This window comes from Photinus pyralis, unplaced genomic scaffold, assembly GCF_008802855.1.
Source record: "Photinus pyralis isolate 1611_PpyrPB1 unplaced genomic scaffold, Ppyr1.3 Ppyr1.4_LG8, whole genome shotgun sequence".
NCBI lineage: Eukaryota > Metazoa > Arthropoda > Insecta > Coleoptera > Lampyridae > Photinus > Photinus pyralis.
The window spans coordinates 16549101-16569709 of NW_022170819.1; the positions used below are offsets into that span (position 1 = coordinate 16549101).

Consider the following 20609-nt stretch of genomic DNA (forward strand, 5'->3'; position numbering starts at 1 on the left):
CGATTTTAATTAGTGCTTCTCCCTTGGTCAAAATAGGACCGTGTTTCAGGCAGAGATGTTAACCATCATGACCTGTACACAGGAGAACCACCGTAGAGGTTGCCGTTATAAGCATATATACATACACATCTAGTGACAATCAGGCGACACTGAATGCCCTGTCAGCAGACAGGTTCCGATTGGCTATGACGACGCTTGATTGCAGGCGAACTCTAGATAGATTAAGTGATGGTCTCATAGGGAAGCTTGATCTGGGTGCCAGCGCACTGTGAAATAGAAGGCAACGAAAGGGCGGACGAACTGGCTTGTGAAGGCAGTGGTGGGGTCTTCGTCGACCCTAGAAACTGCGCCCTCGGCTGTCAGGGCCAGGATTAAAGACTAGGTGACCAATCAATTCCAGGCTCGGTGGCAACAAACAACCGGACTCAGACTGATCGGAGTCCCCGGTGAATAGAATAGAATAGACCACACAACAAATTACTAGTACATCTTTAAATACGAAATATAATGTTAGTCCAACCAATGGGATTACTGAATTTAAATGTCATAACCTCAATCATGAAACAAAATACCCCAGATCGTTCATTTAGATTCGCTTCTTTACAATAAATACAATACAAAATCCTGTTTATGCAAATGGTTCTCATAGATCGATTTCTTTAGGAATATCAAAGTTCTTTTTAAAAGTTTCCTTTCAATTGAGCTAGTCGGTGCAACCCACATTTTTTTAAAGTCATCACTTCAAAGTTACAATTGCCGCTCAAACGTCGGGTTTAAAAAAAGAGAATCGTTACAATACCGACTTTCTAATAATGTTTGGTAGTTTGTCCCCTTCACCTCTTGATATAATTAAAGCAGCACATTTTGTCTTACTTGTTTTAGGTTTTCAGAGTATAATTTTCATTATCATCTCTCTATCCAGTATCAATCTAAGTCAAGTCGATTTCCTATGAATTTTAGAACTTTGCTACATTGTTAGTTGGTTTTTGCACTGCAACCCTCAGTAGCATAATTTTTGTTGTTGAATTATTTAAGCAGCAGGTATATTTTGTTGCTGACTAAGTTTATAAAGTTGAAATGACTAAATAACGTGAAGGTCTCTCCAGCATTAAATTTCTGAACGTTTGAAATAAATTTGAGGTAATATTTTCTTCCAGATCAATTTGCATGGGGTTAGTGACTGAGTTCACGTTAGCAAATTCGCCAATCTTGGAAGCAAATGAGCGTATATTCAGTGGTCCTCATTTTATCAGAATCCGAATTTATTATGGATTCTGGAGTTGAAGGTTTCATTGGGAGGACAATATCCCCGGGGGCAAATTATATATCTGCTAAAAACCGATTGATAATCGTCAAGTGTTAATTAAACGAATAAAAGGTCAATTACTTACATCCTTTTGAGTCAATGGCTCACAAAGAACTTAATTCAACACGAGTTATCGACCGTACTGCTACGTTTCATTCTATTATGTACGTTTGGTGCTTTTCGGTTTTATTTGCAACAGCTTCGGGATGTATCCATACAAAGTGGTATGATATGTACTTCTCAAATCACTTTGGAAAAAAGCTAATTGTAGGAATCCACTAAGCAACGACAAACACTTAGCGGTGTTGATCCTAGCAAGAGGTGGTTCTAAAGCGATACCGTTAAAGAACTTGGCGAAGGTAGGCGACAAGAGTTTGCTGAGCAGATCACTTCAGGTTATTTTGGAAGTGGCGGCATTTGATTCGGTTTGGGTGTCGACTGACAATTTCGCAATTTACGAGGAAGCCATAAAAAGTAAGTAGAATTTTAGCATTTTGAAAATATAACGGCGTTGGTTTACAGATGACGTGAACGTCCATTGGAGATCGGCTAAATCGGCAACGGATGAAGCCCCATCAATTTTAGCCGTACAAGAATTCCTAATCGACCACCCGTACATAGACGCCGTTGCACTGGTGCAATGCACCTCGCCCTTTTTGAAGGGAACGTACTTGCAGCAGGCGGCCATGTTACTCTCTGGGAGTGATTGTGTTTTTTCGGTGACAAGGTGCGTAGAAACACCACGCGCGTTCGGCCGCTAACGCTGAGTACTTCAGGTCGCATAACCTACGGTGGAAGACAATAGAAGGAGAATTGGTCCCGTTAAACTTTGATCCAAAGCGCAGACCACGTAGGCAGGATTTCGGAGAGTTTGTAGAAAATGGGATGTTTTATTTTAGTACCAGAAGGCTAATTGAAAAGGGATACCTTCAAAACTTACGGTAAATTTGCATTAAAGGAGTAGTGTAGGCTTAAGTAATCATACAGAATGGAAGGTTAAGCTAGGCGATAAATTTGATCCATTTAGCTTTAATAGTTAACTAAACTACGACGGTGGTACAACAATTTTCAACTCTCCCATATGAAAGCGAGGTTTCATCCAATGGAACCTCCTTCACATTCCACACCAGTAAGTAGAATCATCTCTTTCCTCAGCGCTGTTGTTTTTACCAAAATATCCCCCTACTTATTTGATGAAAATACACAGAAAACAGAAATGTTCCTCCTCTATTTACCAAAAAAGAATCTCTAAGCTAAATAAACACGTTAAGGTCTGTACGCAATAAACGTCAATAATTATCTATAAACATTAAAATAAACAGCCTATCCTATCATCAACCGACAGCACTAAAATCAACCCCAGGAGTAGGCAGATTGAGACCTAGGGCAACTCACCATTTCCGTACCGCTACTACTACCATCGAATCTTGTATCTACTTACTCTGTACATACGTTGTTCTTGTCTTTTGACTGTGTATATAGTGTAATATATGTTATTTAAACCGCCACGTTATTCCACCCGGTAACACACTTGTTACACACGTTGCCGATGTACAAGAAGAGGATGCGACACCGCCAATGGCTGCAGTGCCAGTGATCACCGAGTGGGTGGGTTTATAAGCAGCCCCAAAACCAACATCAAATCACTGGATTAGGTTAATCCTTCTTCCCTTCGCAAGCTCCTGAGACTTAGAGGTGGGACTCGAGTAGCGCTTACCATTTGCTTCAAGAGACGCTGTCTACCTTCCGAGCAGTGTTTAACAAGAACAACAGGTCATCCACCCCCGTGCATCATATACAGTTGAACGACAACACGCCTTTCCGCATAGCCCGGTACCGCGACTAGCCGGAATAGACTCGTATCCAGCTCGCGGACTAGATCATCGATCCAAGCGCCTGGACTATCTACGCCTGGCCCTCAACCGTCTCCAACAACACAATTTTATCCACGGACAAGTGCCAGCTGGGGATGACAACTCTGACACTTATAGTGCCTAGCGGTGATGTAGGCGATCAAACAGACGCACCGACAGCCGTGCCCAAAATAGACACTCGCGCCCGAAACTGCCTTCGCTGATGTTGGGTAGGTATATAATTAATAGACTAGTGCCTGAAGGGTCTCGCTCAACTCGTAATATGCTTCTATAACAGATACGATACTTAATCGGCCAACCTCTCCAGAAGGAAGTGATGGACTCCCACAACATTCACGTTTCAAACTCGATCATGACTTAACCGAGATGACAAAGATATTAAATAGGTACTAATGTTAACAAATTATTTGAATGTGATAGGATTTACCCCAGAAGGGGCCAAATAGTAACTAATACACTAGAGAGTTACGGAAGTTATTTTTTTGTTGAGAATCGAATCCCGATATCAAATCTTACTCATGACCCAGAAAATGGCCGCTCGTATGCGAAAATGGGGATGTCTACATTAGACGATGCCCAACTGGCATCCCCGTCGAGCGCTGCTATAACCCTCCGGACGCAACTCATAGGGAGGAACCCCAGCGCCTGGGCAACATCGCCACAGCAGTAACAACAAGCCGTGCCTAATTTACGACCTACTCAGGCATGGAGAATGGAAAGGTCGGGGACAACCACTCTCCCGAGGGGAGGGGCGAGGCAATACAAACGATCCATAGAAAGCAAGCTCGATACCGCAGCAGCTGCGCGACCATCGACGGTATCTCAAGGAAGCCGGCCCGCATCCCGGCCACCAAGTCCCGTTCCGTCCAATCTACGAGAAGACTAAGAGGAGACACGCAGCATAGACCAACTCACAACACCCACCGAAACAGACGATGAATCCCAGGAAACACCACCGACCATCAACGATGGCCCCTTCAAGGCAAACATCACTACCTTCCAATAGGCGGAAAGACGCTCTAGAGCCAGTTTACCGTAAAACTCGAAATTTTGATCTGAAACATATTTCAGATATCTTCCTAAAATTAAAACCACAAAATGTTTCCTTACAGGCCCAAAACATCATCGACCACGCGACCAAAACTTGTCAAATCTCACAACGTGATTAAATTATAGCACCTATGAAGGCATGCCAATAACCTTTGTCTCGTTTGACTGATCGTGCACCACAAACAAGGTCACTCCTTAGTTACCTCACCGAGAAATCCCTTTTTCCAGGGCCACGGTGGTGGTATTACTAATTTTGAATGTTTTGCGTTGATTCAGAATTTATTTTCTATAATAATTGGTTTTTTTTATATACAGTACGTTCGAGATTAGAGGGTCACCTCAATATCTCTTTTATTTGCCGAGATACGAAAATTTTTCAAGCAAAGTTGTATACCTATGTGATATTACGATTTATCCAAAGGGCAAAGTATATTAAAATTTCCGGTATGACTTCCGGTTTAACCGGACATTGATGCAACTTTTGTTTTTTTAATGCCAATGTCTATGTTTTTTAAGATATTTGAAGAGTAATCCATTTTCTGTACATCAAATATGCGTATGGTTGATTTACAAAAAAATTGAGATATTCGTGATACAATATTACCTCTTCCACCTCTCAGTCTGTGGTAAATGTCTCGTAGACAATTTTACGCTTTTCCTTTCCCTCTTCGACCTAAGTAGAGTAAGTAAAAATAGTTCAATGAACTTTAAGGTAAACAGAAGACGCAAAGAACAAACAAATTCCCACGTATGTACATGACAGAAAAAGGAAAACATTTACATCGCCAATTATGCTGACAAATAGCGAAATGTAGGAGGAGCCTAGGATTCCACTCAAATTGAGACGTGATAAATGAGTTGCCTACCCATTTGTTTTCCTTTCAACAATTTATTACCGTATTTACAGAACTAATAAACAGTTTGTAATTATTTTAGATAAGTAAAGTGGCTGACATACATGCGCGCATTTATAAAATAAAGTTTCGCACTCAGTTCTGTTTGGAAAGGGAAAGTGAAAGTATACCTAACAGGTACCTACTAAGGACGGAACTAGTCAATGGTAAGTGCGCGAAACGAAAACCAGTTTAATAATTAATGCGTTATGTAATGTTATTAGTAGATAACCAAAAAAAGTACGTGCATTATGTCAACACAGTGGTCAGTGAAGCGTGATATTAATTACGCGTCATATCAACTTTTTGATAAAGTATTCCCAAAGAGAGTGATTATTCAATTATCAACTATCCGGCCTCCCTCTCCGTTTGAATGTTTTTCTAATTTAGTCGCGTTTTAGTTGTGCGATTGTTGAAATACCGGAGGAGGACCGTTTCGAGATCGATACAAATTGGGACCTACTTTTGGCGAACGCCATCGATCTTCTCAGGAATGGCAACCGACTTTAGCGCAGGTACGTTTGTTCGTCGTTAGTCAGAGAGGGTGATGTCACCGAAAACTTTAGGAAAGATCCCGCCGATGTACCGCGAGATTTTCGAAGCGTGCTCTTCCGATGGGGATCCGATACACAGGGACATTTTTCGGGACCTGCTCGCCTGTGGAAATCTCGACAGCGCGACGTTGAAAGTCATTTGGGATTTGACTGGCCCCGCTCAGGGACCGATCACAAGGACCAATCTGTACAAGGCACTTTCCTTAATTGGTTGGGCGCAAGAAGGGAAAGTCCCTTCGACGAAGCTTTTCGAAAATTTTAGCGCGAGAGGTAAGCGCGATCAGTTAAAAATACCACAAATTCCGAGGTGGCCATTTCAGAATATCCGACGCCGCGCCTACGCGATTTGGCGTGCATCAGTAATGCAAAGGCCCAAATCCACGCGCAAGCTAGTTTGAACAAACTGGGGGTGTCCTATAATGACATCAAACAATTAGATACAATAAATATCGACTTGGTGCCCGAAAAGAAAGGTCTTATCCTAAAATACTCTGAATACCTGGTGTCTTCCAGAAGATTTGGTTCGAAAGTCACGAGGAGATATAACGACTTCTTTGCATTATACGAGTTGCTACTGGCTAGATTTCCTTACAGGTATTTAAAAATTAACGATTATTATTCCCAAGGCTACGTAAACTACTGTTTTATGCATATTATGTTTATACCAGTAATTGTGTGGGAAAACTACTTTGCGCCACGACAGTGGCGTAATCTGGCGTCAATTATTATCAGAGTGTAATTCTATTTTTAAAATGAGCAACATTAAAATTATCGCATTCATGCAATAAATATGAATAGTAAAAGTAATTCTATTTAAATACCCGGTATCTGTAGCGGCGATATGCGTTTGAGCACGTATCCTGTGGTACTGTTGGTACCAAAAATTAGGGACGACAAATAGAAATATTGCAGCAATTTATTGCATGCATTACGCTTTTGTCATCTCCTGGTCAAAATGCACTTCTGAAGCATACAAGGGAGGTCTTTTGACATTTTTCTTTTATCATAATAATTAGGATCACTCAATCACTTGGCCATATGCACGTGAGAAAGAAGTATATATTTCAAAAGCTGCCCTGTTACAGTTCAAAGCTTAAAACTGTTCGGTTTTTCGCTTATATCTCGGAAACTATGCGTCCTACCTACACATAGTGAGTACTGGACGTTTAAATAGCACAGATAGGTACTCCTTTTAGAATATATACGGAGTGCGTCAGAAAAGATCGATGGATTTAAAAACATGTATAAATTGTGCACAACTCGTATGCAGATTGCGAATTTTTTTAAACCGAAATATCGTAGTAAGTAAATGGTCCGGTTATAAGGTAGTAGCATGGTATCGATGTTTACTTTCTTGGTAGATGATTAATAGGGAGACCGCCAGGCATATATTCAAAATCCTCCAACACTCCATTCTACAGATATTTGCACTGAAAGCTTTGACATCACCAATATGTATATTTGTGTCGTCCTGACGTTCCACTTGCCTTTTATGGGTACCCTCTTTCGACACTTCGTTGTCAAGGTATTTGCTTCGACTTCACCAATAGATATGTTTCGTCCAGTCGATTCATTTTCCATTTGAAAATACTTTTCTCCGACAAACCGTTTTCGAGACATTCGCTCTTAGTTCTGACATCACCAATGGATATATTTCTTCCAGACGTCCCAATCTCCCTTTGTTAGTACCCTCTTCCGGCAATCCGTTCTGGAGATATAACGAAATATATCCGATCACGATAAGGGGTCGAGGAGGAGAATTATGGTTGGTAGAAATTAATTTCTTTCGTTGAGACCTTTCATTAGAGTACCATGAAGGACAAAACCAGTTCCACTCCCTCCGACCCCTCCTCTTTTGATAAGGACTCAGAAAGAAGAGCGGTAGTAGGTATAAAACAGTTCCTTTCGTTGAGACCTTTAATTAGAATACCATGAAAGATAAAATTAATTTCAACCTCCCCCCCCTCCTCTTTCATTGGAATACCATGAAGGGTAACGTGTGTCTACACCCCTATCAACTATCCGGCCTCCCTCTCCGTTTGAATGTTTTTCTAAGTTAGTCGCGTTTTAGATGTGCGATTGTTGAAATACCGGAGGAGGACCGTTTCGAGATCGATACAAATTGTGACCTACTTTTGGCGGCGTAAGAAAAACACACGAAACTTCTTCGTCTCTTTCAAACGCGCTATACCCCACCAAAATCGGACCACCCCACCCGCAGTACGAGCCGTTCAAAAAACATCCATCCTTGGAATTTTTACAATACGGAGAGGGAAATTCCGAGACGCTCGCCTTCAAAAATTACAACTTCTTTAATCAATTACTGAGCCTGCAGTTATCGGAAAAATATCGATATCAAACTTCAAGTTTTTTAAGTGCGCTTCTTTTGAGCTCAAAGAGACGGATTTTTCTGTAACTTATAAAATCAATTGCAACCTATTACACTCACTTGCCCCGCCGGACGGAAGTTTCGAAAAATGGAGCTCCAACTGACACCCCATCGTCTCCTGCAATATGGAGTTCAATCGGCGAGGTCAAAACAGCAAGATGTCATCTGCAAACGCACGGCCTTCTATTCTTAAAACCGCTTTTCTATACTGTTTTACTTTGGAAAAGTAAAATCGATTAATCAGTAATTACCGGACCTAAGTAATAAGATTCATTATCTCTCTTCTTCTCTGGCAAGAGAGCTTTCGGCGACGGTAAAAACAATTTAAAAATTCCTACAGGAAAGTTTGCAAAACGGACAATTCACTACTTAACTTACATGCGTCATCGACGGACAACAAACAATTAAACAAAATGAAAACACAGAAAAGTCTCTCCTAGATTCCTAGAGCAAATAAGTAACTTTAGAACTTCCTTAGTAACGAAGCGCCAAACTTAAAACGGTTCTAGGAAAAGGTGTCGACTCCACAAATATAAGGTGTGGACATAACTTCGGGTATAAAACTGCAGGGCGGAAAACGGGTGCCTCGTTACACCCCCTCTGTTCGAACGTTGGTCTAGCTCCTGTGTTGAGTTAAACCATATGGCCTCAGCCAACTCGGACAATATAGCTCTACTTGATCCATTCATCCTAATGACGCTCTGGAGGTCGACTAGCTGCATCTCGAGTTGAGCCGTCGATACGTTTGGAGTCATATAAACACTGTATACTTCCACCCCACCTAACTAAACCTGATCCGTTTCCAACCCTATCTACGCTTACACTACCTCTAAGCAGTCTTACTAAACCACTAGTGTCCCTGAACAAATAATATCTGTGCACTTTCTTCCCCACCTCGGATAGCGCCAAAACGTTCCTTTCTCTTTCTTTGGGCACCCGCACAGCCATATCAAGGGCCTACTTCTATTTAAGTTAATTTGAAAAATTTGGTACCCCATGGTTTGGTTGTAATTCACCGCTGGTGAACGTTCTTTTTTCTGTCCTCCAGCTGTTTCTCACCGCCCTCCCCTAATGCTTCTTTGATCGCCAACCTCACGTCTCCTTTGGTGGATATTTCGTCTAACTCTCCCATCGCCACCTATTCTCCTCTCTAACTCTACATTGGGCCCATACCCAGGGTTCACATACGAGTTTCTCTTGGACGGAATTCACTCCTTCCCTTTTTTCCGTACTGGCGACTAGCTTAAGGTGCCCATCTTTTGTCTGGTGTGGAGCCCTTAACGACGCATTTTCTTCGAGTGCCTTTCTGGCACCTTACAGAAGATCAGCGTATGGTTTAGACATATTTTGAGGAGTATGGCGATTGAATCTCTTTTTTATCCTATTGCAACTTGGTTGTTGGTCCGTCAATCATATAATCAACGCTCTTCTTAAAGCATTCCGCAATCTTTCGTGTTATCTCCCCGGTTTGGGTGTTGGTGAAGATCTTCAGGCTATTTCGCTTGACAGCCAATCATTTATTCGCTGCCTTCGTTGTCGTCTCGTAAATGCTTTTGGCGACCTCTTGATCATCGTTGCTCTCCAGAGCTGCCAGGATCATTCCCTCCTTTTCATCGTCTTCTCCTTTTTCCAGTATCGCTACCGATTCTCTAAAAGTGGTGGTACCACATTTTAATGTCTGCACTCTGTTCATTGCCCCTTGGAACTCCGGGTGTCCTCTAATCATGCCCTGATCTCATTGCCCTCAAGCTTCACCTTAATTATTTTGATGAACGTGTTCTGTTCGGCAGAAAATCAACTTTTTTGACGGTTATGTCGGTGTTTTCGGTGAAATGGATGTCAAACAGACTTTCTGGGTCGATAGCGCCTTTGATGCTCTGCTGCTTTCGTACTTGAGGTGGATGAGGAATAGCTGTGAAAGACTACAGTACATGGTGGTCCAAGTTGGACAGTTTCTTATAGAGCACCCTTTATTTTAAGAGACAAAAATGGGACCAAGGTGTCAGGAGCTTAATTTTAAAGAGAAAATCACTGACACAAACAGAATTCGGCTATCTCTAATCGCTTGGCCGATGGGGGACGTTTCTCGATTCTCGATTTCTTTAATGCATCATAATTTTCTTATTATTAAAGATAATTCATTTTTTTTATGTAGAATCCATCGCGATTCACAGTTTTTATACAAGGTGTTTGGTTTTTCTTATACGGCCCTAAACAACATTTTTTCATATGGACCACCCTATATATTTTTTGATGTATCATTTGTTTTATTTATATTAAATGTTATTTGCAATGTTGCTTTTTATACATTAAAATATTTGTACTGCATACATCTAGGTTTCCATGTGGAACGAACGATGGCAGGATTGTTTAAAATAACAATTTCTTGGTTATTTGGAAATTTTTATTAATTCCAAATATTTTTGATTTCAAATAACACACAAAAAATAAAAGACGTTCAAAACTCATGTGAATAAAACAAATGAGTGATATAATATATAAATCAATAATGCATATTACCACGAAATTGCCGTTTTAAACAATCCTGCCATCTTTTGTTCACCATGGAGACCTAGATATCTGCAATAAAAATATTTTAATGTATAAAATGCAATATTAAAAATAATATTTAATTTAACTATAGTAATTGATAAATCAAAATTTAGGAAATTTTACACTATTTTCAAAAACTCTAAAATATACAGGGTGGTCCATATGCAAATATGTAGTTTAGGATCGTACAAGAATAACCGAACACTCTGTGTAAACACTTGTGTATCGCGATGGATTCTACATAAAAAGTGCTCTAAGGAAAATTTTGCCAAAATCAATTATCTGTAATAATAAGAAAGTTGCGGGGCATTAAAGAAATCGACTAAATTCGAGAAACGCCCCCTAGCGGCAAAAGGATTACATATAGCTGAATTCTGTTTGCTCCAGTAATTTTCTCTTTAAAATTGAGATCCAAACGCCTAGGTCTATTTTTTTCTGTCTCTTAAAATAAAGGGCGTTTCCATAATAAAGTGTCCATGTGTCCAAGTGGATGTACCTTTCACGGATTGTCGATATCTTAGCACCTCTAGAACTCGCACCCTGTAAAGCGCACTGCAGTGCAGGTCTCTGCCAAAGAAACGTAGCGCTCCGAGAGGGATAGCTCGGAAAGGGTATTTCTGGCAATCTCTAAACGCTTTGCGTATGGGAAGCTGATCATTAATATGTTCAAAACATATCACATCGGCTACTCTGATCGTGGCGTGGTAGCGGACGGAGCGCGCGTTCCGGTATTAGTATAGTTCAGGGGTCCACAGGAATCTTTTCGTCCTTGATTTTGATCGATGAGCTCACTGTCGAAAGGGGCAGAACTCGAACTTTTCGAGCCAATTTAATGTTAGAAAATGCCATTGACCATTGTCGCCATTGCTCACTTACCAACTGAAACGGCATTGTAGCCAGTGATCGTTGTACCTTCAAGTCCTGTCGCGATATGATGGTCTCTTGAAATGGAGGAAATTTCTCAAACTAATCGGGGAGCTTGGCATGCTGCTCACTGGCGGAAAATCGAACTACACCAAACTCTTCTACAGATGTGAAGATATCACTGAAGTGGCTGTCGTTAACAAAGTGGTGGTGGTGGTCTCGAAAACGAATCGACTGATTTTAAAAAAATCAAACGTCAAAATAAAGGACTTCGAAAGACCTTTCAAAAAGCTATTAGTCGATACCACTTACCATTTAAAATTGTCAAGGAAATGGCCCTGTGGGGCAAAGGATGAAAGAGGGTGAAGTAGTTTTTGGTTAAAAAGTTGTCCCACTTGACAAATATTTTGACGTGTCTCGGCGTGTTTACCTTTAATCAGTGGTTTTCGATATATCCGTGGTGTGAGATTTTCAAATGAACACTCTGTATAGTAAACGGAAAGTTTCTGCAAAAAATGACGGAACGTTCTCGACGAATCTAGAAGGCGGACCATATTAAAAAAAAAATGCGTCGCATCCGCTTTCATTCCTTATCGTCAGTGACTAATCTTTTATCGACTTGATGGCGCCCCTATGCCTGGGCATAGAGTAAAATTGTTCATTCTACAAAGAGGTGTTTCTATTCCTAATTCAAGGAATATCTCTGTTGAAAAATATTGCAAATTTCATTTCAAGATCACGATGCTGAGTATGGAACATTGCATTTAGTTTTCCCACTCTAATCAAATCAAATATTTAATTGTGTTAATAAGTACATACACTTTTACACAGTGTAAACTCTATTAAATGACTGTATCAGATTAACTGACCACATGTCAATAAGTTTAATAATCAGTCAAGGGCTTTTATGGTTTAGAAGGTAAATTATAATATTGCATTTCACAGGGTCGTCCCGAGACTTCCCCCCAAGAAAATTTTGGTCCTAGATTCCCACTTTCTCGAATCGAGAAGAAGGGCGCTTCAAAGGTGGCTGACGCTGGTCTCACGTCATCCCACGATTTGCCACGATTCGATCGTATCATTTTTCCTAACGGACCTCGGTCCGGACCTGCAATACCGCATTAGGGATGTTTTCCGTCGCGTTCCGGACGAGTTTATGACTTCGGACCTGGCCGCGACCGCGAAGGTACTAATTTTCGCTCGTAGATTTCAGGAATAGAGCTTCTGTTTTAGAATCTCCTACCGAACGACTGTTCCGAGTTCGCCAATAATCGCGAGCAGGTTCGCACGTTGGTGCAGGTTATAAGTCGACTGAAACAGCTCGCCGATGCCGACGTCGAACGAAGCCAGGCCTATGCGAGAGACTCGGAAGAGATGGCCAACCAACTTAAAATGCTCGCCGGTATAAATCCGGAGCAGCTGACGAGCGGTCATTGGAAGCACATGCAGAAGGGCTTCTCCTCGTTGTCGCAGTAGGTTTTCGAGACAAAGTCGGGTTGTGTTCTAGACGAGTATATTTTTAGGGAGCTGCTATCGGTACCCAGCAGGACTAATTACCACGCGAGTGCGGGACAAATTTCGGTTTGTGAACGGCTGGGGTTGCTTTTGGAGGTTCTCGTTGGGCATAGAGATTTATGTGATAGACTGGAACGTGGCTTGGCGCACGATCACCAAGCGGCTTTGGCCAAGATGCTCTCTTTAAAGAAGAGAAGGATACAAGGTGTTATACGAGGCACAGATGTAAGTACCTATACTGCTCGCTGGTACCTCACTAATTGATTTTCCAGAGCGAAAGTGTCGAACAACTGGAGGCGAGAATGTTGGCGCAAGAAAATATTATATCCAACATGGAGTTGAGATCTGACTTTAGCCTCTACTGTGTTCATATGGAAACGCAGCTAGTGCACGCTTACTTGGAGACACTATCCGCAATTTTTAACAATTTCGTTTGCTTGCATACCCGAGCTCATAGCGAGGTAAGGAAGTTCTACAGTGCAGTCCATATTAACATAACTCTTTAGCTCGCAGACCTATGGAAGGAGGTGCGCCCAACGGTTGAAAAGTACTTTTGTATCGATGAAACTGAAATCAATGGTGCTAATTTTAGCTAGCGTGGAACGATACATCCATCTTATTTGTTCGGGAATGATTCTTACTTAATACCTTATGATATTTTATAAATAAACTATTTATGTACCTATTCGTTGTTATTACTAGGTATATATTTTATGGATTGTTAAATAAATGTTTTTAACTATTTGGAATGGTTTTTGGAAGTGCATCCTTTACTGCTGGAAGAACAATTTTATTGCACAGAAATGTTTTTACTACTAGCTTACCTACCTTACCCTAGGAAATGTAACAAGTTTGTAACCAGGATGAAGTAGCAGAGGTAGCATTTTTCTAAGTGGGGCTTAAGAAAAAGAAAGATCACAAGATTATTATCCAAAAATAATTAAATTGGGTTGCACCAACTAATGTAACGGGTGACCGCTTTGCAATTTAAAAAATACTATTGGAAAAATGTCTGAAAATGATAATTGCTGTTAATGAGTTTTATTTTCTAATTCTTCATAACAAATTTTATATTGTTGCCACACAAGTAAAGTCACTAAATATAGAAAGTACCGCAATCCATTGGGCTCGTGTGTTAGAGAGAGAACGCATGATGTTTGCCCAAAAATGGCGGAAGTTACCAGATTCTAGTAACTTTAATGTTGGGGATTGCTCCACCTGTTTGGAGATATCTGTATATAATTTTCAATGAATAAAGAATACCAGGAAGGAGCATTAATCAAGTTGTATACGAGAGAGAGTGCGACGGAAGTCGGCCATTTGCAAAAGCCACTTATGAGTCATTTTTGTTGTGGCTGTTGCAGTGACATAAAAAGAATGGTTAGTTGTTGTGCTTGTGATTGCTCCAAAACAGAAAAAAATAACACTTTGGGAATTACATTTCATGTGTAAGTATGAATACCAAAATTATTTTTATATAGTACATGCAAATTTACAAATTTTTTATCGGAATGTAGTTTGAGGTTAGTTAAACAAAAGTCATAGGCGGAGTAGACACATGGGGGTTTAGATTGTTTTCGTGTAAAATTCTTTATAATTGTATCCTTCTACAACTGTAAGGTAGGTACGCCACTGGAACAGGAAACTACTGTCCGCCATTTGCAAAAGCCATCGCGGTCGCACGTATATTGTTGATATTCTCCTTCCTGGGTATTCTTTATTCATTGATAATTTTATAAAACATGACAGCACTATGAAGTTAGGTTATAAAAAATTACAACTATTCAGATTTTATTTGTCAATTTTTTTAAGTTGGCAGCAAATTTGCCTAAAAATGGCGGATGATTGCGGTACTTTCTAACAAGTATATTGCTGTCTTAGACTATGAAAGAACGGGGACTGATAATATCTTATCAAGGGCAATGCTGCGCGTTGAAGCCTGGGGCGGCCATATTTTCGGAGCCAAAATTTGTTTAATTTTTCATTTTCGTGATTATGCGATCCTTAAGTCTCGAAATGTGCGATTAAAAACATTATTGGACAATGGTACATTGTAGTGCACGGAAGTAATAGCCAAAAAACACGAAAGTATTTCGTTTCACAGGTATAAATTTGAGGTTAGTTTTCGGTGGAATAACAAAGAAATGTGGGCTTCACTTTACGATCATTATTATCACTTCTCATTCTTTCCTTCTCTAAGATTGCTGTGACACCTCGTTTCAGTTTGCGTAATTATTTTGTGATGTCAAAAGGACCGTTTTTAATTTAAGTGAGTGTAGGTCATTATTAGATAAAAAATGAGAAATTATTGTTTTTATTTAAATTGATAAATCATTGTAACATGATTTTGTATTATTATATAGATCATATACTGGGCGACCAGGTAGTGCACACAGCAATATCATTGTTTTTATTGTGATTAAGATTTACATGAGACGCTAGTAGACAGCAAGTAAATTCTTACCCTGATCTGTTAACTTTTGAGGGTTGAAAAGATTGCAAATGGCTATCGTTTTCTATGTACAATTTACAAAAAGTAAAACAAAGTCGCCAACATACCACAATAATATATTAGTAGATCTCACGAGTTTGTATAGGGGCAACTTATAAAAAAATACAAATGTGGCCCTATTTATACTAATGATGAGATCTGTGATTAAATAAAGAAAGAAGTTAATGATAAACAGAAATTAAATTTAACATGACAATGGCAACATGACAGTTTTCAATATATGTGTTATTATTTTACTATCACTCTCATAGCAACACATTAACATTCGAACCATTAAGGGCTGGTATTTTGATTTTTCCCACACTTTGAACTTCAAATTGAATCATTTTGAGTTCTTCAAGTGTACACATACTCAACAGAGAACGCACTGAGTCCCATCTCACGGTAGAGCTAACAATTCAGGTTTCAGAGTCCTTGGCTACAAAGACGCGCCTTTGTACACCCACCAACAGTCAATCTCCTCTTATGAATCGGCTTAGAAACTAGATCCCACGTGTGATTTTGAATGAGCTCATTTACCACCTCAATCATTGCCACTATCCAATTTTTGGCTTGAGAACTTTCAATGGCGTCGGTGTACATAGACGGTTCAACTTCATAAACTGTATCATGGTGTAGTACTCTGAGGTTCCACTGACTGCATAGTCTTTCAACTTCCTCGGCATCTTCAATTTGGATCTGTCTCGGAGTTTCCACTGTTGTTTTCCTCCATGTTTCTCGAATGAGTCTTCATTTCTTAGTGTCTTGATTTCTGAAGTTTATCTTGATGGTGTCAACAAGCTTGACCTTAATTCCACAGGCCCTACTGCTAGTAGAGGTTCCACTGCTTATTCTGTTGGTACTACTGGTTCTGGTGCTGGTTGTAAGATTGTGATCTGTTTCTTCTGAATTAGTGACGTCACACCCATATTCGCTTTTACTGCAACAGTATTCAAAGATGGCGATCGACTGCTTTGTTTTCGCCTTTATTTTTAAGTGGGCGGGGTTTCAGCCAAGCTGCTCTACCAACCCAACCCACTATACATTTACAAATGTCCATGCCCGAACCCGGATTCGAACCAGGGACCCTTAGCACCATAGTCCATCTTCTTGATCTTCTTGAAGATCACTTACTCGGCATAGTGACTTCAGATGCCTCCGACATTCATACACGATAACCGTCCTTGTCCCCACAGTACCCAACCAGATAATCTCGACGAACTTTCTTGTCCAATTCCTCCTCTTCTCCTTCGGTACGCGTGTACGTACAAAGCTTTCAGTACCGAATACTTTAAGAGGGCTTATCGCAGGGCTTCTTCCAGTACCAAAGTTCGTATGGCGAAATCACTGGTTCGAGAGACGATCCTGTTCGGTTAATTACCCACGCAGCTGTCATCACAGTCTCCGCCCAAAATTTCTGTGTGAGTCCAGAAGCCTGCAACATATTGTCTGGCCAGGTTCTACCAACGTCCGATTCTCTCGACACCGCCATTTTGTTCTGTTGTATATGGCAGCATATTGCGGATTACCGGGCTGCAGCTGCATCCCCCCCCCCCCCCGACCATCCAGTTTTACTATCAAATGGTAGTATGTATTACTTACAGCGTCAATTCATATAACCCCCCCCCTAGTATTTTTGGTTCAACCACTGCTCTTCTGTGTCTTTTGCCTTTTGAACGTCCTTGTTCACAAATTCAGTACCATTATCAGTCAAAAGCTGTTTCACTTTTTCGCAATTCGATTCAGAATCCGTTCCTTTCAATAAAGGATAGGATAGGACCCTCTTTAGCCTAAGTTGCCTCACCCTCCACGGTTTCAGATAGCTAGGTCCAAGGAATTGGCCAAGGCGTCACAGTGACAGACCATCATGCTCGATAGTTTCACGCCCAATGTTAAACAGCTGATAGTTGATCATCCAGTGCCCTCTAAGGACACCGATGATCTTCATAATCTGGCTTAGAACGCCCAGAACCAAAAGACTCTGTTAAAAAGGCTCTGAAATGTCGGACCGATTCTACAATGCAGGTATATGCCGAGAATAAGCTTTATACGTAGAATAAACGTTGACGGTTGCGTTGGTTTACCATTGCCATACCAACGGGATACTGGCTATGGCAGTTATTCCAAGAGTATCGTATTCTGCGTAAAAGTGTAATTATAGAATCGACCCCGTCCGGTTACTTGTTACCGCTGCTCCTGTAATTGGCTGGTCACCTAGTCTTTAATCCTGGCCCTGGCAACGGAGCGAACAATTCCTAGGGTAGGCTCAGGCCCGACGCGGACCCCACCACTGCCTTCACGAGCCAGCTTGTCTGCCCTGTCGTTAACGTCTCTGCCTGAAACACGGTGCTATTATATGCTAACCAAGGACTAAGCTGACGTCAGCTCTCAGTCGATCACCATACCCATGCGTCTGTAAACCACACGATCCCCTCAGGTTTGAGGAACGGACAATCCGAGTTCAACCACTGCTCTTTGTCCAAGAGAACGACTCTATAACTCTTTGGTCTTATAGTAAGACTGCCCGGATCACATCCCTTCTTGCGAGGAGGGAATCAGATCTGATGTATCTGAGAACCGCCTGTCCTCAAGGCTGCCTCAATCCTTCTACTAGTCCCAATCGTTTATCCGTATGGAAGCCTTCTGAGCCTCTGTCTTCACAGCTAAGTGTAAAGGCTCTAGTCCCAGAAGTGCCCCCATGTCCAAAGTTGGCGTGGTTTTCAGGCCTCCACTGATACCCAGACAGGCCGGACTTTGGACTTTTCCTAGCTGCTTCCTGCACATGGTAGGCCACCATACAAGTCCAGCGTACAGTATTATTGGCCTTATTACTACAATGTAAAGGCAATATACCAGTCGAGGGTTCAAGCCCCATTGTACAACCAAAACCATGCAGTGGCATTTTTGGTTATTGGCTCAATATGCTCTTTCCTATCTATGTCTATGATGACTCCCAAATATTTTACTGACCTGGTCAGACCCAGTTGACGTCCTTGAGGAGTGACTCCATCAAGGTCCGTTCTTTTTCGATTCGTAAATGTTCCAACCTCGTTCTTTTCCGGATTAACGAAATGACCAATGCTATTACACCACTTACCCACCTGATGAAGAGCCACCTGCATGAGCTCTTTCAGGGTGTTTGGAACTTTTCAGTTATCGCGAGATCGTCGACGTATCCTTGTGTATACGCTCCCTCATCGTTCAGAATGCGGAGGAGCCCGTCTAGTAGCACACACCACAGCAGTGGAGACAACACCCCACCCTGCGAGCATCCTCTAATAACCGATAAGCTCATCTCCCTCGTCCCGGTTGAGGATTTCTTTTAGTATAAAAACATCAGCGTTGATTCTGTCACCCGTGGTCGTAATGACCTTCCGTTTTCCGAAGCTCAAACGGTGTATTTTTCTATTAATGCATGCGTCACTCAGGTCTGATTTCAAGCTTCCATACCTAATACTTGTAAATGTAGCAATTCTCACTACTCAGAACCGAATAGTACCCTTAGTCCAGAGCAGATGTCATCGAAAACAATTGTTTACTCACTTCCGGAACTAACCACACCTCCTAAAAAGTGACCCTGTTATAATTTCAATATTGACAATGGCCTTACCAAGCGCATTTATTGATTGGCATTTTACGTATTTTTCTGGAAAACACCTCAAAAATAGAAAACCAATAACCGTTCATGGTCATGTGCCGGGTTGCACCGGAATTGCAACCCAATCATTGGAGGAATCCACAGATTTGATGTTATCCGATTGGCTAACAAACTCAGACCCTTCCTGACTCTTCTCAAACTTCTTGGAATTCTTACAGTGCCGCCTATAATGGCCGAACTCGCCACCGTTGTAACATTTCGGGTCAAACTTCTTTGACCTGTCGCCACTCGCCCCGCCCTTACCGTGACCAATTGTTGGACTTATTTTTACTGGCAAAATAGGCACCGTCCTCAGGAGAACTATTTGAGGAGCTTCTCATTCGGCCGCTGCTCAACAAAATTACATGGACTGCTAATTACAACTAAAATCTGGTCAAGGAAATCGCCTGGGTATGTAAGTTTCAGGGTAAACGAATCTGTCCGAAGTTGTTCGATGAGGCACGATTTGAGAATGTCAACCTTTAAATTTACAAACGTCGAATAATTAATCGCATAGAAATGCCAAAAAATCAAACCCATCTTATTTGTGTTCTTCTTATCTTACGATCCGCGAACTTTGGTCGATGCATCTGTAGTTAGTTCAGTAGATTGCGTTGCCTTACCTTCCACTATGTTCATACTGTGACATACCCAGGCCAGCCCCGAGAGCTGCGCAACTCAAGCTTTAAATTCAAAACTTTCTCTCCCAAACTAACTGTATCCCATGGCACATGATCGTCTAGACAAAGCTACCTAACCTGAATATCTGAATAAAAAAACCTTTCATTCACACATCTCTAGAGCCAGTCCAACCCTCTAGTTATAAAGTGCCGGGTTATAAAAGACCGAACTCCAGGCTCTCCACCATGAGTATCGATAGTAACCGATCAAAAGACAAATCATGACAACAAATTAACCGAGCAAATATAGGCAAACTTGCACGCAGAGATAATACAAATACAATTATAAATTAATACTGTATCTAAATAAAAATAAAAACACGTAAATCGATCAGTAATTCATATTGCGGGTTGGCAAACAAAACCAGCGCTAGGAACAAAGTACTGAAAATTTAAAAACAACATATTTACATACATTCTCTATGCACTCAATTCAAAGTATTGACCGTGTGCTCCGAGTCGTCGGGTCGATAGGAATCATTAAGTTCCCTCGTATAGCGTTATATTTCACACTCTTATGTTAAATTATGGCCCATTTGAATGTAGGGCAGAGAAGAAAAAATACACGTGCTCCACGGAAACGAAACAAAGCCGCAATCTTGAATTTCTTCGAGGCGGCAGGACGGCTTACGGAATATTTAAATCGAATTTTAGCGGGCAAATTCGGTTCCATTTCAATACACTGAGTTTTGACATGGAATTTTCAACAAGTTCTAACAAAAATAAATTCGCGCCCATAACCTGATAAGATCTGTGTTGAAATAAATAAAGAAGTCTTGCACAAATTGAATGGTAAGCAGTTG

General features: G+C 41.0%; 2 protein-coding genes across 3 annotated transcripts; both read left to right on the forward strand.

The window, feature by feature from the left end:
- Positions 1-1378: 1378 nt before the first annotated feature.
- LOC116178086 (N-acylneuraminate cytidylyltransferase) lies at positions 1379-3699 on the forward strand. Of its 2 annotated transcripts, none has more exons than XM_031497397.1 (4): positions 1379-1530; positions 1578-1780; positions 1829-2033; positions 2083-3699. In XM_031497397.1, the coding sequence occupies exons 1-4, from the start codon at positions 1406-1408 to the stop codon at positions 2249-2251; spliced, it is 702 nt and encodes a 233-aa protein (XP_031353257.1). In that variant the 5' UTR covers positions 1379-1405; the 3' UTR covers positions 2252-3699. The 2 variants fall into 2 exon arrangements, with proteins under 2 accessions (XP_031353257.1, XP_031353258.1); XM_031497398.1 differs by having other exon boundaries at positions 1590-1780.
- Positions 3700-5121: 1422 nt separating this feature from the next.
- On the forward strand, positions 5122-13742 carry LOC116178085 (sorting nexin-8-like). The gene is made up of 9 exons (XM_031497396.1): positions 5122-5290; positions 5525-5638; positions 5690-5947; positions 5998-6271; positions 12429-12669; positions 12717-12955; positions 13007-13223; positions 13271-13459; positions 13505-13742. Exons 2-9 carry the CDS (start codon positions 5617-5619, stop codon positions 13592-13594), a joined length of 1530 nt encoding a protein of 509 aa, XP_031353256.1. The 5' UTR covers positions 5122-5290; positions 5525-5616; the 3' UTR covers positions 13595-13742.
- Positions 13743-20609: the final 6867 nt, after the last annotated feature.